Here is a 25,782-nt window from a genome sequence, read left to right as displayed (position 1 = left end):
TCAGACTGGCGCGGGGTCGTCGAGACACAGAGATGATTCCACCTCTGTGCTCTCATTTGCCATGTACTTCTTCACTCTCTGCCCATTCACCGTAAATTCATTCTTATCTTTACCTAGCAGAGTGACCGCTCCATAGGGCAAAACCTCTTTAATTTCGAAGGATTCTGACCATCTTGACTTGAGCTTCCCAGGGAATATCCGAAGCTTTGAGTTGAACAAAAGGACTTCGTCTCCAGCTTTCAAATCCTTGTGTCGTATCTTCTTGTCATGAAAAGCTTTTGTTCTTTCCTTGTAGATTCTCGAATTATCATAGGCCTCTAGCCGTATCTCATCGAGTTCGTGGAGATCCATTGCTCTTTTCTCTTGAGCAGTCTTTATATCCAAATTCAACAGCTTCGTCGCCCACATTGCTTTGTATTACACCTCGACCGGAAGGTGACAATTTTTTCCATAAAGAAGCTGGAAAGGGGTCCGCGCAATCGCCGTTTTATAAGCGGTCCTGTAGGCCCATAACGCATCATCCAGCTTGAATGCCCAGAATCATGTGATTCCCATGATTCTGGCTAATATCGCCTTGATCTGTTTGTTGCTTACTTCCACTTGTCCGCTGGTCTGTGGGTGATAAGCTGTTGCGACTTTATGCTTGACTCCGTGCTTTCTCAATAAACCATCGAAAACCCTGTTAATGAAATGGGTTCCTCCATCTCTGATCACTACCCTTGGGATTCCAAATCTCGGGAAAATTATGCTTTTAAACATCTTTATTACGACCTTGTGATCATTCGTCGGGCTGGCGATTGCTTCGACCCATTTTGAGACATAGTCGACTGCCACTAGGATGTACATGTTTCCATTCGAGGGTGGGTTGAAAGATCCCATGAAATCTATTCCCCAAACATCGAAAATTTCGACTTCTAAGATTGGCTGCTGAGGCATTTCATTTCTTCTACTTATGTTACCCATTTTCTGGCACGAATCACATTTCGCTATGAAGAGCTGTGCGTCCTTGAACATTGTTGGCCACCAAAGACCAGCTTGGAGTATCTTTTGGACTGTTTTGAAAGTGGCAAAATGTCCTCCATAAGCGCACCCATGACAGTGCTCTAGTACTCCTTAGACTTTCTCCTGTGCTATACATCTTCTGAACAGGCCATCCGTCCCTTTCTTGTAAAGATAAGGTACGTCCCAGTAATAGTTGTTGACATCCCTGAAGAACTTCTTCTTTCTGTGAGCGTCATAGTCCTTAGGAATTTCTCCCCACACCATGTAGTTCACGAAGTCTGAGTACCATGGGAGTTCAGCCGACTCGATTGCCATGAACTCGATCGACCCGATTGACTCGGGGGTCGAGTAAGCTATCGTGTGTCCGATCGTGTTGCTCATTTCTTCCAAGAAGGCGATGTGCATCAGTCTTTCTTCGGCCATTGAGTCGTCTATTGGAAGTGGATCTTCGATTCTCATTCTGGACATATGATCTGCTACCCCGTTTTCAATTCCTTTTTTATCCAGGATCTCTATGTCGAATTCTTGCAGAAGAATGATCCATCTAAGGAACCTAGGTTTGGTGTCTTTTTTTGAGTAAATATACCGTAGGGCGGCATGATCCGTGTAGACAATTACCTTAGAACTGACTAAGTAGCTTCTGAACTTCTCAAACGCGAAAACCACTGCAAGGAGTTCCTTTTCAGTTGTCGCATACCTCGTCTGGGCATCGTCCATGGTTCTGCTGGCGTAGTAAAACACATAGAGCTTTTTATCTATTCTCTGACCTAGTACTGCTCCCACAGCGTAGTCTGACGCGTCACACATAATCTCGAAGGGATGGTCCCAGTTAGGAGCTTGAACTATCGGTGCGCTCACCAAAGCTTCCTTTATCCTGTTGAAGACGTCTAAACAGTCGTTGTCGACAATAAACTCTGCTTCTTTGCAAAGGAGCCGCGTTAACGGTCGTGCGATCTTAGAGAAGTCCTTAATGAATCGTCTGTAGAACCCTACGTGCCCTAAAAAGCTTCTGACATCTCTCACCGATTTAGGTGGTTGCAGCTGAACCATTACTTCGATCTTGGCCTTGTCGACCTCTATCCCTCTTTCTGAAATCTTGTGCCCTAAAACTATTCCCTCCTGGACCATAAAGTGTCACCTTTCCAAATTCAAAACTTGGTTGGTTTTTTCACATCTTTTCAGCACCTTGCAGAGGTTTGACAGACAGGATGTGAAAGAAGCTCTATATACTGAAAAGTCATCCATAAAAACCTCCACCATTTCTTCTATTAAATCAGAGAAGATAGATGTCATGCATCTTTGGAAAGTCGCGAGAGCGTTGCACAAACCGAAAAGCATCCTCTTATAGGCAAATGTACCGTAAGGGCAGGTGAACGTAGTCTTCTCTTGGTCAGCAGGGTGAATTGGGATTTGGAAAAATCCACTATACCCGTCTAGGAAACAGTAGTACGGGTGGTTAGCCAGTCGTTCCAGCATCTGGTCGATGAAAGGCAGGGGGAAATGATCCTTCCTAGAGGCTGCGTTGAGCTTCCTATAGTCGATACACATTCGATGACCAGTTATCGTCCTTGTTCGAATTAGCTCATCCTTCTCGTTTTTGACGACGGTGATTCCTCCTTTCTTCGGAACGCAATGCACTGGGGACACCCAAGTGCTATCTGGTATAGGGTAGATAACTCCAGCATCGAGCAGCTTCAGAATTTCCTTTTTCACCACTTCTTTCAGGTTCGGATTCAGCCGACGCTGAGGTTCTACACTAGAGTACGATTCATCCTCAAGGTTTTTCCGGTGGGTGCAAAGATCAAGAGATATACCCTTGATATCATCTAAAGTATAGCCTATTGCTCTCCTATAGTTTCTTAATTGAGTGCAAAGCAAATCCAATTCCCTTTCAGGCAGGCTAGAATTGACGATCATTGGATAGGTGGAATTGGGTCCTAAGAAAGCGTATCTTAGCCCAGTTGGAAGAGGTTTGAGTTCTACTTTAGGCGCCTTAGATTCGGACCAATCATCGGTGGTTTGGAGTTGCTGCTCGAGGTTGTGCTCGATCACTCTACTTGATGGGGCAATCGGGTTAGTGTCCGGGTTGTTTGGTGTCGAGCAACTGCAGCATATGACGTAGGAGTTGACCACTGACTTGTCCCAGCTTCTATTGTCGAGCATCACTCCCTCTCTTTCAGCTTCCTTCATGTTCTCACTTAGCTCTGGTTCAATGACATCTAGATAAGTATCAAACAATTCCTTGTAGAGCTCCGTTTCTTGATGCACGGATCCCTCCTTACCATCATTTGTCAGCGCCGTTTGTAAACAATCCCCTATCGCAATCTCCTTAAATGCCTCCTCGCGTAGTTTTTCTAACTAATCTATCCATAAGGTTTGCCCAGCTATCGTAGGTTTTTTCATAGTTTCCCGAATGTCAAACTGCATAGTGAGATCTTCCCCGAGCTTCAGATCGATCTTCTCGTTCATTACATCAATCATTGCCCCCGCTGTGGCTAAGAATGGTTGTCCTAGGATAAGCGGATCCCTTGGTTCCACATCCATTTACAAAACCACAAAGTCGGTTGGTACGTCTACTGACCCTACATTGACCGGCAGGTCTTCCAAAACTCCGCTTGGCAACCTCGTAGTTCGATCTGCCAGAACCAGTTGGATGTTGGTAGGCTTGTATTTCTCAAATTCGAGATGTTTAGTTACAGTAAGTGGCATCAAGCTGACTGATGCCCCCAGATCGCAAAGACATCGTCCGAACTTCAATGGTCCAATCGAGCAAGGTAAAGTAAACGATCCCGCGTCGCTCAGTTTCTTAGGTGCGGCAGTCCTCTGAATTATGGCACTGCACTCATGATTGAGTATAAACATCCCTTGAACTTGCTTGATTCGCTCCATGACTGCGTCCTTCAGGAAATTCTGGTAAGGAGGTATCAAGGTGAAGGCATCCATAAGGAGCATGCGAAGTTCGAGTTCTTGCATCTGTTTCTCGAACAATGCCTTGTACTTCTCCAGGAGTTCCTTGAGAAATCGTCCAGGGAACGACAGAGGTGGCTTGTAAGGTGGGGGAATGAATCTCCTTTCTTTCTGCTTCTCTCTTCCTGGTTTGTCTACAGGAGGCAGAGTTACTGGAGGGTCAACCCGATCACCTATCCGAGTAGTGTGGTCGGGTTGTCCTGGGGAGTGGCTTGGTGGTTCAGCAGAAGTGGTCGGTTCACCGAGATCCTCCCCATCTAGATCATTACTGTTCTCGGGGGTAATTGTCGGCCACTCCGTAAAGCGATCGCGTTTGTAGACTCCATGTGACTTTTTGAGGTGGAAGCCGAGTTATCCGTAATCACCTGAATTCGAGATCTGAAGGCATCAAACTTGTTGTGCAGTTGTTGGAAATTGGCTGACAGACGACAAGCGAGATTGTCGAATCTTGTATTAATGTTAATTGTGTATGTCTTCTGAGTGGATAGGACTGTGTGCATTAGTGATAGTAAATCCAGCGAGGACGAACTAGATGGTGGTATCGGGCTATGTAACGGGTTTTGTAAAGGCACAATCGGATTTGGCTTGTAGTTGTTGTACCCTCTGTTGTAACCTCCTTGGTTGTTGATGTAGTTAACATCCTCTATCTGTATAGTCTCCCCATCTTGTTGTAGAAACTGCTCTTCCTCTGATAGTGCATGAACATGCTTCTGTTGGTTAAGGAGTTTATCGAGCTTATCATTGAGGGCTTTCATGTCCCTCTTGTACTTGGCATCTTCCTCTTCTGTAGATCGCACAGAGCGATCATATTCCTTATTGTAATTGCCATCAGATTGAGCCAAGTTCTCCACTAGATCCCAACCTTCATCAACATCCGTGTTGAGGAAGTTACCATCGCTTGCGGTGTCCAGCAACATCCGAATCTTGGGGACCACTCCTCTGTAAAGTGTGCTCAGCAATGATGCATTGCTGAAGCCGTGATGTGGTCATCAGGTAATGTATCCCTTGAAACGTTCCCAAGCTTCATTGAACGTTTCATTGTTCTTCTGGACAAAGCCGGAAATATCATTTCTCAGCCTTGCCGTTCTGGAGTTGGAGAAGAATTTGGCCAGGAATGCCTTCTTGCACGCTTCCCAAGTGGTGATGGACTCCTTGGGGAGTGATTTCTCCCAGATGTGTGCTTTATCTCCCAAAGAGAATGGGAAAAGCCTGAGTTTGAATCCATCTTCACTAACTCCATTGATCTTAGTGAGGCTACAGAGCCTATCAAATTCATCCAGATGATCCAATGGGTCCTTCATTGGCAAACCATGAAACTTATTACTCTGTATCATCTGGATGAGACTACTCTTGATCTCAAAATTGTTGTTCTGCACAGCTGGGGGCACAATGCCATTCCTTTGAGTATGAGTAGATGGAGCATCTCCTGCTCCTATATTGGTCCTTGCTTGATGAGCTGGTTGACCGTTCTGATTATTCATCGTCTCTTCAATGATTGCTGGTTCCGGTGGAACTTGTTGTTGTCTGAGTAGCCTTGGTCTGTCGATGTTGTCGATGAATGGACTCAGGTTCTGGCTACCTCTAGATCGTGTTTGCATGCAAAGGTAAGTGTCCGAGTGTGTACACGAGGGTCGAGGGTCAACTCGATCCAGGTGATCAAGTGACGGGTCAGGTGGGTGCTCGGGTTCTACCTGAGATTCAAAATAAACAAGAGAGAAAGCAAACAAGTCAGATTCCGAACCAATATAAACAAAAAGAACTTGATCTAGCAAGTGCTGAAATCCTAAACGTAGCAAAATGAAATCAACCAAATGGCAACAGCGCCAAATTGATAGACAAGTTTTCACCCAGGGTATCAATTCCCTATGTAGTTGTAGTACAAAGGGTTATCAATCCAAATGGTTGTCTATTGCTAGCAGGAAGGATATGATCAAAAGGTTACAAGTCAAGCCAAGCAGATAGGGTTTTGATCTAACAGTCCTAGAATAAATGAAATACAAGAATATAAACAAAGAAACCACACGACCTAAGCACTCGATACAAGCAATCGAGTACAAGATCATGTGGGGTGATCGAGTAAGCAATTAGGATATGAACAGCTCGAGGTATTACTCGATACAAGTTATCGTGTACCTGATCGGGTAAGTGGTCGAGTAAAGTAGAAAAATGATAAAAACAATGAAAGAAAATGTAAAAACAAAAGGAAAAGTGTTTGAGACGCTCAGTTCTCTCGCAGAAGCTCTCGCTCTCTGGTTTGAGGGTCTGCGGGGTGCTCGTTTGCGAGCTAGGAGAGGAGGGGGTTTATATATGGAAACTCTTTTGACCTAGTTTCCTAGACCTGCCTGATGGTCTACTCGATGGGGTACACGAGGATGAAATGGGGTTACTCCTCGGGTGGATCTTCGGGTTGTTCTTCATGCTCTTGGATCCTCCTCAATCGTGTTGGGGTTCGGACTTGTTCTTCCAGCTTAATGGCTCCGTCGGGTACATGTTCGAGTTTGTCCTTGTTTTTCCCCATTTTAGGCTTTTTAGCACATGTTTTCATCCAAAACATGCAAATGCAAAAATGCAAGACCCTAAATGGTCTAAAAGTGAACTCCTACAGTTAATGACCTAAAAATGCTAAGTTAAGGTTATGAACAATGCAAAATATGGACAAAAAAGGATGCTAAAAACATGTAAATTAGAGAGTTATCAGTCGTCTGCCAGAAACGGCACGAATCTTTCGATTCTTTCAGCCTGTCCATTGGGACGACAACACCCCTGTAGACCATTTTCTCGAGATAGGAGCACGCCCTCTCAACACGACTACTCTCGCAGAAGTAGTGCTCCATACTCTCAAGCTGATTAATGTACCGCCGTAACACGTCGACCCGAGTTCGCACGCGTTGAGTTCCACATGGTCTTCGTATGGCCTCCTGCCAATAGGTCCAAGGTTGCCCTCTTCAAGATCCGGAACCTCCGCTTCGGCAAGTAACGCCTCACAGCGGGAACGTTCCTCGAGCAGTCGGCCCCATCTCCATTTAGGGACGAACAGCCCAACGTCAATCAAAAGATGGAGATGCTCCACAGTCCCATCTACGCGGCAAAAGTGGAATTGACGCTCGAACTGTCGTCGCATTGCCACGATATAATCCTGCAGCCGTTGAATCCGAGCATGGTAGTACTCCAGCTCCGAACGAATCATATCATCAGGTCGTACAGCGAGCCGTTCCCGCGCCCTCCTCAACCACGCCGACCTCGTTGTTACAGGTATCGTAATGCATTCTCTCACAAACAGAGGAGAATGAAGGTGGAGATCGGATGTGCAATTTATAGATCGAAAAGTGCGCTTTCCCAAGGAGAGAAATAAATCAAGGAAGCCTCGGAAAGCACACCCATTAAATGACCAATACGTTTCATAGGTTAAAAGGCATTGACTAAAACATCATCAATTCAAAGCATTTCAAAAAACAGCAAATGGAGAATCCCAAGGGTTCAAAAAGGGACGCCGACCTCCCAAAATACGACGACACCATACATAAACAAAAAACGAAGGGAGTCGACCCCTGGACACGGCAGCCCACAGCTTGCAATAATTCAGTAATATTGGGAGTCGATCCCCAACACGGCTACGATCTTCACAAACCAGTCCGACGACCGTAGAATCTTCTCGTTCCTGGGCAGCGACTTGCTCGGTTTGCTCCTCACCCGCCCCCTCTGAATTAGCAATGACCGGCACGTTCTCCTCCTGGTCGCCAGGTTCCCCCTGCACCTCCACTCGTTCACTCGCTGGAGTCCCCATCGCCAAGGCAGATGCCTGCGCCTCGATCGACCACCCTTCCTCTTCGCCGCACGCCCTATCCTCGCACTCGTGCCGACCCTCTTCGTAGCCCGACGACCTAACTCATTCTACTTCCGGAAAGGGCATAGCAAAACACGACGATGTGTTAAAGTCATCATCGCTGATATCTGGAATGTAAATCTGCTCAACTTCTCCTTTAAGCTAGGCGACCACACTATCAACCCTCTCAACGACCCCATCAGCAAGAAGAGCAATCTGACCATCCGCGACGAGTGCCTCCAACATACGCTTATTCACGACGGCCTGGTTGTACTCCAAAAACTTTGAGCGAGAAGCCTCATACGCATCAGTGTAACTCTTATGTTTCGACAGGAGCCTCTGGGCACGACCGACGAGATGGCGATAGGCAGAAATTTTCATGTAATCACCATACTCCTCTCGCCGACCCTGCAACCTTTTCGTTTCCGACTCCAGCGCCATCTTCAGCTCGTTGCGCGACGACTCAGCGATCTCAAGTTTTGTGCAAAACTCATCCCTCTCGGCTACCAGCCCGCTATAACTACGCTTAAAATTCACGGCCTGTTCCTTCAGCTTTGGATTCGAGCTTAAAGCAGCCATTAGTTGATCTGTGAGCCAATTGACTTTGTCGGCAGAAGGATCAGGACGCTTAGCCGCCGCCTCCAACTCGCGGATGTTGCGCTCGTAACGAGAAACTGCCCGATTCACTGCCGCAATAAGCTGCAAAACAAAAGGGGGGGGTCATAAACGATGGAACGGCCGAGGTCGTACAATAACCAAGGAACAGGTAGGCAAACCTCGAAGGACGTCGTCGCAACGTCAACAACCGAATCCCTCTCCTTCAGTTGGTCGACCAGTATGAGACTCCCTGTACCAAAGTGAATTTTGCGAAATAGCTTGGTACAAGAGGCGGAATCGGTTGGGAAAGAACGAGTCGTAGTGGAGTAGCGGAAATACAACTCGTACCTCCCCTGTTTCTGCCTCTTCGCTGACTCGGGAACCGACGAGCTTGTATCATCTTTCCTCTTCTAAGGAGTACTCGCTCCAACCCGCTCCACCGCGTCAGGACGGCCAGAAGTTTCTTTTCTCTTCCTAGTCTCAGTCGGCTCGACCTGACGCTTCGAAGACGGGGACGGAACTACGGCTTTCTTCCCCGCACGTGCCTCCGCATGACGGGCGTCCTGCGACAAAGCAGTCTTGTTCCATGCCAAAGGCTCGGGCAGCGGGTCATCAGAGCGATCGCGCAGAGGACGAGGGCCGGAAGGCGGAGTAGACGATGTCCCAGCAGGTCGTCAAAAAAAAAAAAAAAAAAAACTCGACGACGAAGGTTTTGAAATCTTTGTTTAGCTCGATTAAATACTTACTTGTCGATACTGAAGGTTTTGAAATCTTTGATTTTGACGACGAAGCACCCCTCGCTGATTTTTTTCCGGTCGCATGACTCGATCCTGGCCAAACGTACGGACCAACTGACCTAATCTTGTCTATCTTGGCACGAAAAGCAGGAGGGTATGGAAGTAGACACCTCGGCACAGAAACTGCAAAAAGAAAAGAAAGTTAAGTACCAGACCAGAAAATCAAAGACAAGGAAGCTACAGAGGAGATCAAATACCGTGTGAAAGATTCCACCCAGAATATAAGGGAATTGAAGGGTCTTCGACGACCCCCGGAACTATCTTCACAAAGAAGTACGAGCCGGCACAGTTGTAGGTTTTTCCCTTTGTTCCCTTGACGAGTATCAGCCTCCTCGAACCAACGTAATAGACGCCAGACGATTTGTTCCTATTCGTGGGAATAAACCGAGTAAGCTCCTCGAAATGTTCCACCGAAAGGCCGATCCCTACTGCCTCGACCAAGATAGAGATACTGACTGCATTCCGGAAGGTCGCCACTGCGAACTGGGATATTGCCATCTTGTAATTCGCCAAGTAAGACATCAGGAAGGCAGGGAGGGGAAAGGTGATCGCACACTCGGTAAAAAGCTTCTTCGAGAGACAGATATGACCATCTGGAACATCCCAGGGACGCTGACTTTCGTCCGGAATAATAATAGGCGGAAGAGGATGCAACCATATTTTTGCCAATTCAAGCTCGATAATGCTCCGAGGAACATGCGAGAGAATATGCCTCCTAGAACCATGAGCAACGAACCACGAACGACGATATGATCCTCGGGAACACCTGAATCGTCTAAATTCTCATCAATCAGAGAGGGGATCGCACAGGGAAGACTAGAAGAACTCGTAACCGCCGCATGGAAGAAAGCTCGGCGTTGAAGCTCAGCGAGCGAGGTAGAGTCGGAAGACGTAGAGTGAGAGCTCGTCGACGATTTTTGCCCGCCACGACTCGATCTGTTGACATCATCAGAGTCTGAAGAGGTCGCTTGCCGGTGGTGACTTGCGGCGGAGGAATCGGAGGAGATAGATCCGGGGGAAGACATGGAAGACGAATAAGAAGAGAAGAATGACCTTAAGAAAGGGAAGGAAGAAATATACCTGATGACCCGAAAGCAGGAGATGACTCGCAGATAAGATGAAGAAAATGAAGGAGAAGGCAAGTATTTATAGGAGCGAAAGGGAGGCCCCCAAAGCGTAATCATTACAACACGCGTTTGGTGACGGAACGACTTCCGGATTTCACGCGCGAGGAGAACCGCACGCAGCGATTCGACCTCTAGCGACGAAAACCGTGGAATCTCACGCGCGACCTTTCGTGTCTTCCTCAGATCTCATCCAGTGTTATCGCCCCGATAACCGATTCAAGATCTAAGAACCCTTGGACGAGTTAAACCCCAACGCCGAGCCACCAAGAAGAAGGCGATTTCTTTAGACAAAGTTCTCCACCTAAAGACTACGAACTGAAGGTGAGGGGGGAATACTGTTAGGGGTAGATCCACACCCCTTACGAGAAGGCTCGACTCATTAAAGGCTCAAATAAACCTCCAAGGAAGGAGGGGTATTTTGGTCTTCTTGGGAGACGAACCGACATAGTTTCCCATAAATACAGACGTTCAGTGTCCGTAAAGAGGGATTGACCAAAAATTAGGAAAGAAGACGAATGAGAAGTGTTGATTTCCTCGTTCAAAGCTTAGAATCGGCGAGCTCGCAGCTCGTTCTTCACCTTGCCTTTTTGCTATTTTAGCTCGTCTAGCTCACTTTGTAGCCTATTCTTTTTGTTCCCCGACACCGATTAATAAAGATCATTTTGACCCCATTTTGCCTAACTAAACATTTTAATTGTGATCGATCTTAGCATCAACAATATTGTTACCAAAAACAAATAAAAAAATAAGGAAAAATAGAATATGTTTCATGATGTAACTTAATAAGAAAAAGATTCATTCAGGAAAACAATGTAACCAAGAAATCTTATTTCTAGAACAATTTTACGACTTACGGTTTCAGTGTCTATTCCTCCGCTTTTTTCTCTTCTTCGTTTTCTCCTTCTCTTCTTCCTCTATATTCTTCTTCTTTTTCTCTTTCTTCTCTGCTTTAAACTTCTCTTCTTCCTCAGCGAACTTCCTCGCTTTTTCCTTCTCTTCCTCCAAAGTCTTGACCAAACGTTTGATGCAAATATCTGCATCTTCTTCATCAGATTTCGGCATCAAAGTCTCGGCAACATCAGCCGGAGACATGTCCGTTTCCTCTAGCAATCTCTTAATTTCTCCATACAAGTCATGTGACTCAATATCCAAGTAGTTCTTAGCCAAAACCTTAAACCCTTCAAACCTACAATATGACATCTCAGTGTGGTTGTCCATTCTTCCTCTACGTATCAATGCAGGATCAAGCTTTATCCACAAAATTTGTTGTAAACACAATAACCTTCTCTTCACTACAAGCTGACCATAACCCATCTATACCATTTAATAGCCCCGACAAGGTCACTTTACTCTTGTTCTCGTCTTTTTTCTCCTCAGCTTCCTTTTTCTTCTTATTCTTCTCATCATCATCATCATCTTCTTCTTCTTCTTCTTCCTCCTCCTTTGTCTTCCTCTTCTTCCCCGTAAAAGCAAGCGAGCAATCAATGTCTTCAATCACAATGATACACTTCCCTGTTGTATCCAACAACAATCTTTTCAACTCTGAGTTATCCTTCACTGTTGTCACCTCAAGATCATACACATCATAGTCTAAGAAATTCGCCATTACAGATATCATTGTAGATTTCCCTGTCCCGGGCGGTCCAAACAAGAGATAACCTCTCTTCCACGGCTTCCCAACCTTCTTGGAATAATCTTTCCCTTTACTAAACTTTATCAAATCCTTCTTAATCCCTTCTTTCTTCACAGGATCCATAGCCAAAGTTTCAAACGTAGCCGGGTGATGAAAAGGAACATTTCCCCACTTTCCTTCCACGTAATAAGACCAATCTCCACTTGAGTTATTAGTGTAAAGCTTCCTCTCTCTGTTCTTTAAACCCTATCACTTTCCCTTCTCTCAAAACATGCTCCATATATCTATCTACAATCATCCCTCTGTGCCGCCTATGGAAAGTTAGCGTAAAGTACCTTTTCTCCCTCATTTTAGTCTTAGTACCGCTCTTTTCCACGCTCGAATACCACTTCACTTTCACACCTTTAAACACATACGACCTTGATCGAGACCTTCGTGAACGTCCATACTGAGCAAGAGCCACTGAGTTTGCAGATAGGTAATGGCGTATCGAGTCATAGGCTTTGCTTCTCTGGAGACCTTCACCGGTATGCTCATTGAACTTGATCGAGACCCATCCCATCATCTTGTAAATGAACTTCTCTACGTAAGCTTGGAGTTCATATGGTACAAACTGTCAGTACATTGACCAGAAGAACATAAGACTCGCTATGGTTGTGCCCGCAAATCCCCACATTGCTCCGTTCGTCGCTGGAATCATCGTCAGTCTCTTGCTTGCTTCCCCCGAAAACTCTTTGCTTGCTTTTTCCTTTTATATGGACTTAGATCAAGCCGATATATATATATATATATATATATATATATATATATTTATTGACATTTCAATTGTAATTGTATGTAAGCATGCGTCCTTATTATTTGGTAATTATCCTTACCATTAATTGTGTGTAACCACGATAAAGCTTTCAAACCGAATCAAGCATTCTTGTATTGGGGGGGGGGGGGGGGGGGGAATGAGTGTCTCTGTTACAGTATGGAGAAATGAAATGTTTCCGTAAACTTAACTATAATTTGTTAGTTATTAAATAATAATAGAAGTTTTATTTGATTTAATCTATAAATTTTATAATCTTTCATATTTAATTTATTTAGTTTCATACTCTGATTTCAACTCATCTTTGGGACATGATACAATGTTTAAATTCGTAAATTATATAAATTTGATAAAATCTATAAAATAAAACAAAATCTATATTAAAGCAGTCGTGTTTACAAATCTTGATTTAACTTTTTGATTTCTTAAAAGTTATATATGCTATATTGAATAAAATATAACATTTGTGATTTATTAGATTTTAATAAGATGTCACTACGTCGATGTGCAATGCCAAAAATATTTAATAAATTTGATATAATATTATATATTTTTAAAATATAGCAATGTTGTATCTTAGTTTGAATATATATATATATATATATCTATCATTATTAAACGATTTAAGGATGCAAATATTTAATCTTATTTTTATAAATAAAATTATGTTTTACAACTGTTCTAAATAGTTTGTCATTGTTTCCTAAGATTTATGAAATAATAAATGAAATCTGTTACATAATTTCATTAAATAAGTTCAAAATATTGTTTTCTTATTTTATAAATCAATATAAGCTTTTCTTTTGTTAATTATTAAATTAACTAAAATATACTCCCTCCGTTTCATAATATAGGATGTTTTAGAGAAGTTTTTTGTTTCATAATATAGGATGTTTTCAATTTTCTATGCAATTTTTAGATTACTTTAGTATTTTATATTATGCAGTATTGTTTCTGATTGGTTGAACTTGTTAAAAGTAAAAACTTCTTAATCTGCGTGCTTTAGTTAAAACATTCTATATTTTGAAACGGATGAAGTATTAGTTTTTTTTTGTAATATACCACATGATAAAAGGGTTAAACTTCTAAAAACATTGATTAAATAAATATAAGGATATTTTTGTGACAAAGCCTCCCGGACGGTAAAAAGTCATGTTTTGATTACGGGGAGGCTTTAAAGACTTATTTCTCGTCCCTACAATTCACCATATGATTTTTCCCTGGGTTTTGTCATCACTCGCACAGTTCCGACAATCATTTCTTGGAAGGTCACCCATCCTGAAACTACTCAAGCATAAGCAAGCTTAACTGTGGAGTTCTCTGAGGACTTTTGACCAAAAAGATAATTGCACTTTAGTGACATAAGTGGCAAAATCAATTCTTTTAAACCTCTCCGCAAGTCTCTAAAATCGGGGTGTCATAGAGGTTTTGGAGATCCTTTGTCCTGTGAGTGAGTTTTCTTTCTAGAGAGTATGGATTCAAAGCTAGGAACGTGGTGGGAAGGTTGCTGTGGTGCTAGTTTCATCGTTTGGGGTTTAGATCTCGTTGTTTGGCTAAAGTGAGTGCATGAATATGGTTTATCTAAGCTAAGATCTCTGTTTATGTGATTTTGTATGTGTTATATGATTGTTTCCTTTGAGTTCTTTGCGTTTTTTTTGTGGCTCCTAAGGCTTAGATTTGTTCCAAAAAGATAGATCTATGAAAAATTAGAAATAAAAATCAGTTACATAGATTAATACCTTGAAGAGATGATAAATGCGGTATAAGATGGAAAACGACACCAAAAAGGGTTGGATAAAAGAATCAATAAATAAAACAATCTAAATTTTAACAAAAATGAGTGAATCAACGCTGATTGATAAATTGAAAGAAAACCAATACTCAGATTTTGACTTGGAGATGTGAAACAATATTCAGTGAAACAAAAACTCTTTTCAAGGTCCATTAATATATATATATATATATATATATATAAACAAAAAGGTGTGAAAAACTAACATGTGCGCACATTAAAAGCCAAGGGTACGAAGATAAAACAATTGCTAGAAAGAAAATCTTGCAACTTTTGAGATTATGAACAAATATAAAAGGTTAGATTGGATGACAAAAATAACCTTATTCGTTAAATTAAAATGATGACATCAGTAGACCCGTAAAAGAGAATTTATTATTATATATAGATTGTTACTCTAACTTCTTGTAAAAATTATTTTGATGATTAATAAATTTAACATTTCATAATAAAAATTATATAGTGAGACAAGGCAACATGTATTTTATTTGTGTTAAAAAGGCTGAAGCAATACAAGGTTATGTTGGAAATGTTAGCTAACACAGATGACTAGCATTGGGATCCATAATTTGATCAACAAGTTGCATGTTATTTACATATGTTGGTAGATCAGAATTAAATTTAAAAGGATATTCATATACATAAATATGCTAAGATATATAGACTAATTTGATGTTAATAGACTCTTTTATTTAGTCAATATAAATACTTTGGCATTTTATTCATTTTGCTAATAAGTTAGTCTAACGCCTTATCTATCTATTTTATGTTAATAAGTTAACTTGTTACATTATTCAATTTTGTTATCAAGCTAGTTATAATTATTTTTTGTATTGACTTTTGAAATCTAAGAAACAAATACATTTCTTTAAAGTTTATAGAAAGTACATCAAAGTTGACTTTTATCAATCTATTATGTTTGGTATGCATTTGCAATTATAATCCTTTTGAATGGTGGTGATTAAGTTATTATTGGAATGAATTTTTAATCACTAATAATTATTGACCAAGTGAACAAAAAGACAAGTCACAGATGACATCATAAATAAAGTGTAAACCCCCCTTCCCCTTCCCCCTCCCACCCCCAGAAATCTCTCACAATAAGAGTAGAGATGTCAAATAGGCTAGGGACATGGTCTTTATTGGGCGTAAAATATGTTTATTGGACCGTTGTCCATTACAAACCGACCAAATACAATCCACATAAAAAGTGGTTCACGTGGACCATTTGACATGTACGCATCCCATGATAGTTATTTAGAGGATTATATACTTCATCAAAGCAATGTCTAAGAAAGCGTTAACCAGTAAATGGGCGGTATCGAGCATTTCACATGTCTACTCTCATTCTTTTTCTATACATGTTAGAGTCATTTAACACTACACAAAAATATAGTTGTTTCTGACCAAATTTCCAACAAATTTATTGGTTGGTAAATTTCCAACCATTAATCGACAAATATAAAACTCAGTTGGAAATCGATCGGTAATTTCTAACATTTTAAAACGATTGGAAATCGGTCAGTAATTTCTGACAAAATCTCTCACTAATGTATCCGTCGGTAAATACTGACCTCTTCCAGACTAATTTCTAACGGATTTTAGTTTTCCATTATAATTCCATCGGTAAATTTCGACCGTACTAGTGGTTGTAAAACGGTCGGAATTTATTTTATTAATTTTCTCCGCTTTTTGTGCTATATCTCTTTCTCTCTTGCTTCTGAAACTTGTTTTTCTAGATTGCTCATGTGTCTAAGCTTTCGATTGATTCTATTTCGCCTTTTAGACTCTTTTTCTCTCTTTGGATGAAGGAACGAGAGAAGAGTAAAGCGATTTAGATGATAAGATAAATTGAAGTAGTTCGAAGTGAAAAGGAGATCAATGCTGGTAAGAGAGAGTCAGATCTTTGCCGGATTTCGATGTTGCGGCCATGTATGATGGTGTATCTTCGGTGGTGGGTGATGAGATTTAAGTAATATCAAGAAATTTCATATCTTTTTAAGTTTGGGTTTTATGATTTTGGGATTAGGGTTTTGGTTTAATTCATACTGCAAAATTGAATCTTTCTTTGGTTTTTTTTTTCTTGTTTTGTTACAGGAAATCGAAAATATATATCAGTATTGCATTCTAAAGAAGAAGTCTTTAAATCAACGATGATAACTCTGTCATTTCTCTTCACCTTGCCGCCATGGAGAAGCTTCAGCTCATCTGTGGTGATGCCATTCTCTTGCATCTACCATGCACAGCTGTCACCAGTGTACATCTAGCCTCTTTTGTGCGTGCTCTTCAGCTTGCGGCGTGTGTCCTTCTTCAACCCTAGCTTCTCTTATATAGTAAAACCCTAGAGCTTATGTCGGTTTATCTTGCAGACTACATAACTCAGATCTTGTATGGGCTACACACCAATAAATGCCCAACTTATGGTTTAGACCAAATTTGTCCATATGAAGCAAACATATACAACAATCTCCACCTTTTGCTTCAATTTTGGTCCAACTGACAAAAAAATCCTCTTTGTGTTGATATTTCCCTGAGAAGAAAAAACAAAAATTGTCTTTTCTAGTAGAACCTACAACTTCCAATGATCCTTGTTTTCGTTGTACTTAGGAATTTTCAACTTCATATTCAGAAACTTCAAGAGATTCGCTACTCTCCCTCAAGCTTCCTTCTCATGATAACTATATGCCCACTTGTAGAAAAACTCTGACCAATGAAACCAACAAACTTGTGCTTTGATAATCTATACATAATACAACCAACAATTGAATGATCCTTTGTGTTCTCCAATGACATCCTCTCACATTGTCTTGAAATTCCCAGCACCTATCGAATCCTTAGACTGTTTCATGACTGTCTTTATGTTTGAAATTTCTGAAATTTCAGTCTACAAGCCATACAACTTCTCTCTTGTTCTTGACAACTTCTCTGAATAGCTTACGGTGCTCTTCATCTGTCCCAACAAGTTCGTGTAACTCCTTACATGAACCATATTCTTTAACCTTGTTTCTCCTGGTCTTAGAAACACTTATGAAGACCTTTACTTGATTCCCCATGTTTCTCACAACAGCTCCACCTAGAACCAGAACGTTTGATTCACCCACATGTAACACCTGACTTGCTTGTAGAACTTTGGTCTTGAAAACCTTTAGAAAAAGTAAAACCTGAGATACCAACCTCTCAGCACAAACCGTCACAACCTTTTCCATGGCTTATGGGAAGGACCACAGACCTGTTATCATGATTGTATATCACTGTATTCGTCTACAACCTGATTCACTTGGTCGACCTTTGAATTTTCTCATGTGCACTGAGCTTGAACCAAACTTCCTCGAATCCCATGCAAAACACATGAATCATACATGCTTCAAACTTGAAACAATCCCTGATTCATCCTGTAAAACAATCTCTACCCAATGCATTAACCTTAAGATCAAATTTACATCTCATCTATTTAACCAACTAACTTATGAACCCAACTTGTACGATTTGATAATACAACCTCTTGTTCAACCTCATGTTAAAACAGATGTCCAATCAACTTTTGAACCTTTGCTAGTCTCCCTGTAACAATCTTAAGTGCTTCAATCTAGAATCCTTGAAGCCACACCTGCTGTAATATAACTCTGCAATAGTTCTTCACAATTGCAGACCTTACCAAGAAGAAAATTGGTACCAACATCATACATTTTCACACCATCCATCAATACCAGCTTGACATGTCTTCACCATTGATGAATTTTAACTTAATCTCCATGTAGGTGAATTTTTTGAGAAACTTAATGATGCTACTTAACCCACTAGGCTTCTACTAGTCTTGTTTATGATAACCTACATCTTTAACCAACAGAGTTCTACTTGAATCTTCCCCTTATACTAACATGCTTGCTTATTAAGTGTCATCTTGTTACCAACAAAACACTTAAACTTCTTGCAAGTGAAACTTTTAGAAGATTGATCCACCAGATCATCTTTGTAGATGCAAACAGGCGAACCAAAACTTTCTAGGTTCCGATTTTTTCTTCAATGCAGAAACACAACCTCCAGTTACCTTGAGCGTGACCTGTAAACCCTTGCACTTACTTGCAAACCCTTACACAGTCCTGCAACATCTACAAAAGTTTTCTAGAGATTTGAAGTCATCTTGAAAAACAAGCTACACCTTGACAAAAAAAATCTCACTGGCTGTAACTTATATAAGCCTAAAACGATATTTAAATATATAAATTTCTCGAAACAAGGTCCAAAACACCAAATTATAAATATCTCTCCTTGATGAAAAAGAGGCCGATCATGGGATGGAAGAATCAAGCATTAAATATTTACCCATAAAAGGGGACTTAAATAAGCAAATTCCCAACCTGATCCCTCTCAATAGTAAGCCGCATTGCCTCCTCTGATCGGACTGGTTATTACACATTCTTAAAGAGAGTGACACACACGATTGACAGATGACATTCCTATTTTATTGGTGACATGATAGAAAACATGTCTAGATTCTAATGAAGAAAAACAAAGAGAAAAAAAATTAACTTTAGAAAAAATTATTAACGCAATCTCAAAAATATATTGGCTATAAAATATTTATGAAAAGATCAATAATATCTTCAATAGATATAAAGACATATATAAAATAAGATAAAAATACGTTTTATTTCAAAATTATTGGTTATGAAATTAAAGAAATTTATACGCAAATGCATTTAAACATCTAAAACTTGATATGACCCTAAAAACTAAAAAGATAAAAACGATATTAAACTAGCCCGTTGACAAAAATAATACACCCATGACACATCAACGTTGATGATTGCTAAATATAAAATTGAAAGTGGCTGGTTAACTTTCGTTAAACGTTCTAGCACGTCTCACACAATTAGACATGCTTACACGATTTAGTTGGATGGAGTCCAAAACATCAGGGAAAGTATAGCTGTACTTAGAGAAAATATTTGCTATATAAACCCAAGCACCCATTCTTAACAATACAAACCAAAACAAGAAACACTTACCAACCTAAGCGTTGGTAGAGAAAAGTTAATTCACAATGAGATCTTATGCTAAGATGGGGCCTTCAGCCCATCTCATTTCCGCTCTAGGAGTTATCATCATGGCAACAATGGTTGCTGCTTATGAGCCATACACATATAGTTCTCCACCACCACCGTATTCTACACCATCTCCTAAGGTTGAATACAACTCTCCCCCACAACCATACGTTTCTCTACCACCACTACCGTATATCTCTCCATCGCCTAAGGTTGACTATAAATCTCCACCACCTGTATACAGTTCCCCACCACCACCATACTACTCTCCATCTCCAAAGGTTGAGTACAAGTCTCCTCCTCCACCATATGTCTATAACTCCCCACCACCCCCATACTACTCTCCATCCCCTAAGGTAGACTACAAGTCTCCTCCACCACCATATGTTTACAGTTCCCCACCACCACCATACAACTCTCCAGCCCCTAAAGTTGCCTACAAGTCTCCTCCTCCACCATATGTCTACAGCTCCCCCCCACCACCATACTACTCTCCATCCCCAAAGGTTATATACAAGTCTCCACCTCCACCATATGTCTACAGCTCTCCACCACCACCATACTACTCTCCAGCCCCTAAGGTTGACTACAAGTCTCCTCCACCACCGTATGTTTACAGTTCCCCACCACCACCATACTACTCTCCATCGCCTAAGGTAGACTACAAGTCTCCTCCTCCACCATATGTCTACAGTTCGCCACCACCACCATACTACTCTCCAGCCCCTAAAGTTGAGTACAAGTCTCCTCCTCCCCCATATGTCTACAGCTCTCCACCACCACCATACTACTCTCCAACCCCTAAGGTTGACTACAAGTCTCCTCCTCCACCATATGTCTACAGCTCCCCCCCACCACCATACTACTCTCCATCCCCAAAGGTTGTATACAAGTCTCCACCTTCACCATATGTCTACAGCTCTCCACCACCACCATACTACTCTCCAGCCCCTAAGGTTGACTACAAGTCTCCTCCACCACCGTATGTTTACAGTTCCCCACCACCACCATACTACTCTCCATCGCCTAAGGTAGACTACAAGTCTCCTCCTCCACCATATGTCTACAGTTCGCCACCACCACCATACTACTCTCCATCCCCTAAGGTTGACTACAAGTCTCCTCCACCACCATATGTTTACAGTTCCCCCCCACCACCGTACTACTCTCCATCCCCAAAGGTTGTATACAAGTCTCCTCCTCCACCATATGTCTACAACTCTCCACCACCACCATACTACTCTCCCGCCCCTAAGGTTGTATACAAGTCTCCTCCTCCCCCCTACGTCTACAGTTCTCCCCCACCACCATACTATTCTCCATCCCCTAAGGTTGTATACAAGTCTCCACCTCCACCATATGTCTACAGTTCTCCACCACCACCATACTATTCTCCATCCCCTAAGGTACACTACAAGTCTCCTCCACCACCGTATGTTTACAGCTCCCCACCACCACCATATTACTCTCCATCCCCTAAGGTTGTATACAAATCTCCACCACATCCTCATGTATGTGTGTGTCCACCACCTCCTCCATGTTATTCACCATCTCCAAAGGTTGTATACAAGTCTCCTCCACCCCCATATGTTTACAGTTCTCCACCACCACCATACCACTCTCCATCCCCTAAGGTTGTATACAAGCCTCCTCCTCCACCGTATGTCTACAGTTCTCCACCACCACAATATTATTCTCCATCCCCTAAGGTAGTATACAAGTCTCCTCCTCCACCATATGTCTACAGCCCTCCACCACCACCATACTACTCTCCATCCCCTAAGGTTGTATACAAGTCTCCTCCTCCACCATATGTCTACAGCTCTCCACCACCACCATACTACTCACCAGCCCCTAAGGTAGTCCACAAGTCTCCTCCACCACCATATGTTTACAGCTCCCCACCACCACCATACTACTCTCCATCCCCTAAGGTTGTATACAAGTCTCCTCCTCCACCATATGTCTACAGCTCTCCACCACCACCATACTACTCTCCAGCTCCTAAGGTTGACTACAAGTCTCCTCCACCACCGTATGTTTACAGCTCTCCACCACCACCATACTACTCTCCATCTCCTAAGGTTGAATACAAGTCTCCTCCTCCCCCATATGTATACAGTTCCCCACCACCACCATACTACTCTCCGTCCCCTAAGGTAGACTACAAGTCTCCTCCACCACCATATGTTTACAGCTCCCCACCACCACCATACTACTCTCCATCTCCTAAAGTTGAGTACAAGTCCCCTCCTCCCCCATATGTCTACAGTTCTCCACCACCACCATACTACTCTCCATCCCCTAAGGTAGACTACAAGTCTCCTCCATCACCGTATGTTTACAGTTCTCCACCACCACCATACTACTCTCCATCCCCTAAGGTAGACTACAAGTCTCCACCACCACCATATGTTTACAGTTCCCCACCCCCACCGTCATACTCACCTTCTCCAAAAACTGAGTACTAAGCTTCATCCCCACCCTCGTATTACTTGAATATGTAACTGGAATTCTTTTATAACCTATTGAGTTTTATTTGATCTCATCTTTCCTTTTCTTCTAATGCTATTTGTATCCAATAATTTTTAATTTTCTTGGTGTTGATTCAAATATTTTTCTACAAATGTTTCACATGGTTTCATGTTTGTTCTTTTATTTGTGTAAAGGTTGCTTTCAATCTATATGAAGTCCATTGCAATAAATATGTAATCCTTTAACATGTGTCTTGTATATGGATTGCATACTAAGTTGCATGGATTCTTTTAATTCTATTATATTTTCAAAGGTTAAGATATGCAATTATTTAACTCAAGGATGTTTTGTTTCCCTATCTACTGTTTGACCTAATATAGTCACTTACTTAGAGAGGATGTATTTTCGTTTGCGAGTAGTGAAGTTATTCTGCATTGCAAAGTTCGTCAATATTGTCTTCAGAGTTGTGTTTTGATGAAGACTAGTCAATTAATCCGACTCCCGTAGACAGGGGGTATCCCTTTGGCTCTAAGTGAGGATATTTTTTTTGCAATGTTTTGCAGACCACTCTGTTTCTCCTCATGTAAAACAAGATGTTCTTGTTGCATAAAAATATGTTTTTGCTATACATTATGATGTTTCTGTTGTACAACAAGGTTTTTCGCCTAAACTTATTACTTATATCCGAGCAGTTTTGAATGACTCCAACTATACAAGTCTTGTTGAACATATCGTTTACTTAAAACGACTGTTTTGATTTGTTTCCAAGTCTCTTTAGTTTAAGGCTTTTCTTCTCAAGTTTGAGAAACAATGTCGGGCGGTGTTGAAGATGGCTCTTTCGTAACTCGTCCAAGTGTTGGTACTACATAATCATTTCACTCTTACTCTGAAATAAAACTTATTCTAAAAACTTGACAACGTAAATTTTCCAACGGTATAAAAACGTAGTTTGGTTAAGATTATAGTTTAAAGTTGGCAACTATAATTGGTCACCACATAGATCGAATCTGCACAAGTACACCTAGGATAACTTGCATTTCAAAATAAAAACATGAATGACAAACCATTTCCTCATGTGGTTAGATACGGATGTTTACCATCTCTTTACCAAATTTTGAATTTTTCTGAGCCGCACGCAGTGCTGTGCCTCGGTTATTTGGGGCTTTGGACGAAATAGAAAATGTGGCCTATCAAATTTAGTCGAATAATTTTTTTATAAAAACCTAAAATATAATCAAAAGAGAAAAAGTGAGCTACAATACAAAGTTAAGGGTCTAAATCTATATAATAAGAGGAATAAAAGGGGTACTCTAAAGGATCTTCCAGTATGGGGAGATCACAGGATCAAAGGGGGAGAAATGGGGGTGCGCGAGGTCAGACACGACAGCATAATGGTCCTCACTTGCCTTTGATTTCGGAGGAGGTAAGGGGAACTATTTTTGAGCCAAGAAGACAGAAACATGTTAAGAAAGCTCTTTTCCAGAAGCCCAAGGTGGCGGAGGTATCCATGGATCAGACTGCCCATGTTTCTGGTCAAGTTTCTGGTCATCCTGAAGAGGGTCAGATATTGGAGGAAACAACAGAGGTCACGGGGGTTGTTGTGCAGCCGGCTGTGGTGGGGGGGGGGGCTGATGGGTCTCTTGGGGTGTCATCGACGGTATCAGCGGAGGATGTTGGGGATCTAGGGCGGGTTCTGCCCAGAATTTGCCTGTTGGGGAGGTGGAGGGTACTAGGGTGGAGGTTTTGTTCTGCAAGACTACAGAGAATGTCGCGAATAACGAGTTGCCTGGAGCTGATATAAATTCGGAAGCTTCTGGATTGGTTAAGATGGACCTCAATGCAGCTTGTGGGGAGGCCATGGTTTACGAGACTATAGGAGATGTAGTTGGGGGGAAACTTGGTATGGAGTTGGATGTTGATGATTTGGAGGATGCGGAGATCGATCAGTCTAACGTGGAGATTGATGAAGACAAGACCGCAGGTGAGGATACCAGTTTGTCAGGGAAGGGTCCGGGGGCTCCTCACAATTTGGAGTTAAGCGAGAAAGGGAAAAAAGGAAAGGGGGGTTTTGGTGCTTAGAAGAATTTCTACCAAAAAGAGGAACGCTAACATGCTTTTGTCACCACGGCGAAGACCTCCTCCCTATGGACAAGAGCTTGGAGCAAACAGTACTAGTTTTAAGACCCAGGAAGGGGCTAAAGGAGGCCATGGTGGGGCAAAACCACCAAAGCCAAATATTTCTAAATGAATATCTTAAGTTGGAATTGTCAAGGTCTTGGAAATAAGGCCACCATTGGAAATCTCAGAGATTTATGGAATAAACATAGGCCAAATTTTTTATTTCTCATGGAAACAAAACAATCTTTTTCTTTTTTGGAACAATTTGTAGGCCATTTTGGTTATAAAGATTTAAAAACAGTGGACCCTATTGGTTGTAGTGGAGGTTTGACTTTATTTTATAATAAAGATGATTTTAATATTTCAATTTTATTGGCAACCAATCGATTAATTGATATTGAAGCGGTTCATAACGGAAGGATTTTTAACATCACTTTTGTATATGGTGACCCGGTACCCAAAAACTGGGACATGGTTTGGGAGCGGTTATTGAGGATAGGTTCTTCAAGAGTAACGCCTTGGCTTGTTCTTGGAAATTTTAATGAATTAACAGGGAACCATGAAAAACGGGGGGGGAGGTAAACTTCGCCATGCGCTTCTTTTTGTTCCTTCAATGGAATGATTCAGGATTGCGGTTTCCTGGAGTTCCCATATCTCGGTGATTGCATGTCTTGGAGAGGCTGGTGGGATAAGAAACCGATTTGATGTCGGTTGGACCGGGCTTTAGGTACCAAGGATTGGCATGATCTTTTTCCGGACACGGTTACAGAATATCTACCAATGATTGGCTCTGATCACAAACCTTTGGTGGTTAGTGTCGGGGCCAAACGGCCGCGAGGGCATCAGTGTTTTATGTTTGATAGACGTTGGATTGGTAAGGTGGGGTTGATGGATGCCATTTCCGCAGGTTTGGGGGGCGCACCTGCTGGGGACTCTTCTAATTTTGTGTCAAAAATTGGGAGTTGCAGACGGACAATCTCACAATGGCGGAAAGCTCAGGTTCCTTTTGGACGGGATACGATTGAGGATCTGAAACGACAGCTCGAGGTGGCTCAGGCGGATGATGTGGTGGACCCAAGTGTGATCTCGGGTTTAACTTGTCGCTTGCGGGAGGCCTACATGGATGAGGAGATATATTGGTTTCAGAAAAGTCAGAACCGCTGGATGCGAGTAGGGGATAAGAATACAAGATATTTCCAGGCGCAAACAAAGCAGCGACGGGCTCGGAATCGAATTAGCGGTCTGTTTGATAGAAATAATATTTGGTCTACGAAGGAGGACGATATCTGCACTACTGCAGTGTCATATTTTGAAGATTTGTTTACCTCGATTAATCCAGCAGATTTCGAGGAGACTCTTAGTGAGGTTGACACGGTAATATCAAAGGAGGAGAATGAGTGGTTACAGCCCTGGTAACGGAGGGGGAGGTCAGACAGGCTTTGTTTATGATGCATCCGTATAAAGCGCCGAGACCGGATGGAATGACCGCTTTGTTTTTCCAAAAGGCCTGGGGGGTTATCAAAACAGATCTAGTATCTATGGTTACCTGGTTTTTTGAGGAGGGTATTTTTGACAAAAGTCTAAATAGTACG

At 41.9% G+C, this 25,782-nt stretch overlaps 4 protein-coding genes, 1 non-coding gene and 1 pseudogene across 5 annotated transcripts; 3 read left to right on the top strand and 3 right to left on the bottom strand.

Annotated features, from left to right (window-relative positions):
- LOC104783674 (uncharacterized) lies at positions 1-408 on the bottom strand. Its single transcript, XM_010508800.1, has one exon. It carries the CDS (start codon positions 406-408, stop codon positions 1-3), a length of 408 nt encoding a protein of 135 aa, XP_010507102.1.
- A 4,533-nt stretch (positions 409-4,941) lies between these two features.
- On the top strand, positions 4,942-5,048 carry LOC147945578 (small nucleolar RNA R71). The gene has a single exon (XR_015597802.1). It is a non-coding gene; the product is annotated as a small nucleolar RNA R71 (small nucleolar RNA).
- Positions 5,049-7,954: 2,906 nt separating this feature from the next.
- LOC147945577 (uncharacterized) lies at positions 7,955-9,684 on the bottom strand. Its single transcript, XM_087509303.1, has 4 exons — positions 9,384-9,684; positions 9,136-9,309; positions 8,569-8,639; positions 7,955-8,491 (listed from the first exon to the last, which is right to left on the bottom strand). Exons 1-4 carry the CDS (start codon positions 9,682-9,684, stop codon positions 7,955-7,957), a joined length of 1,083 nt encoding a protein of 360 aa, XP_087365429.1.
- Positions 9,685-11,171: 1,487 nt separating this feature from the next.
- On the bottom strand, positions 11,172-12,622 carry LOC104783672 (AAA-ATPase At3g28510 pseudogene; annotated as a pseudogene).
- Positions 12,623-19,539: 6,917 nt separating this feature from the next.
- On the top strand, positions 19,540-22,412 carry LOC147945576 (uncharacterized). The gene has a single exon (XM_087510052.1). The coding sequence runs from the start codon at positions 19,597-19,599 to the stop codon at positions 22,066-22,068; it is 2,472 nt and encodes an 823-aa protein (XP_087366178.1). The 5' UTR covers positions 19,540-19,596; the 3' UTR covers positions 22,069-22,412.
- Positions 22,413-24,970: 2,558 nt separating this feature from the next.
- On the top strand, positions 24,971-25,606 carry LOC147945575 (uncharacterized). The gene has a single exon (XM_087509302.1). It carries the CDS (start codon positions 24,971-24,973, stop codon positions 25,604-25,606), a length of 636 nt encoding a protein of 211 aa, XP_087365428.1.
- Positions 25,607-25,782: the final 176 nt, after the last annotated feature.

Source organism: Camelina sativa, chromosome 4 (genome assembly GCF_030686135.1).
Source record: "Camelina sativa cultivar CO46 ecotype springtype chromosome 4, ASM3068613v1".
Lineage (NCBI taxonomy): Eukaryota > Viridiplantae > Streptophyta > Magnoliopsida > Brassicales > Brassicaceae > Camelina > Camelina sativa.
Note: the sequence above shows the minus strand (reverse complement) of the source record. Positions and strands in the feature narration are given on the sequence as shown.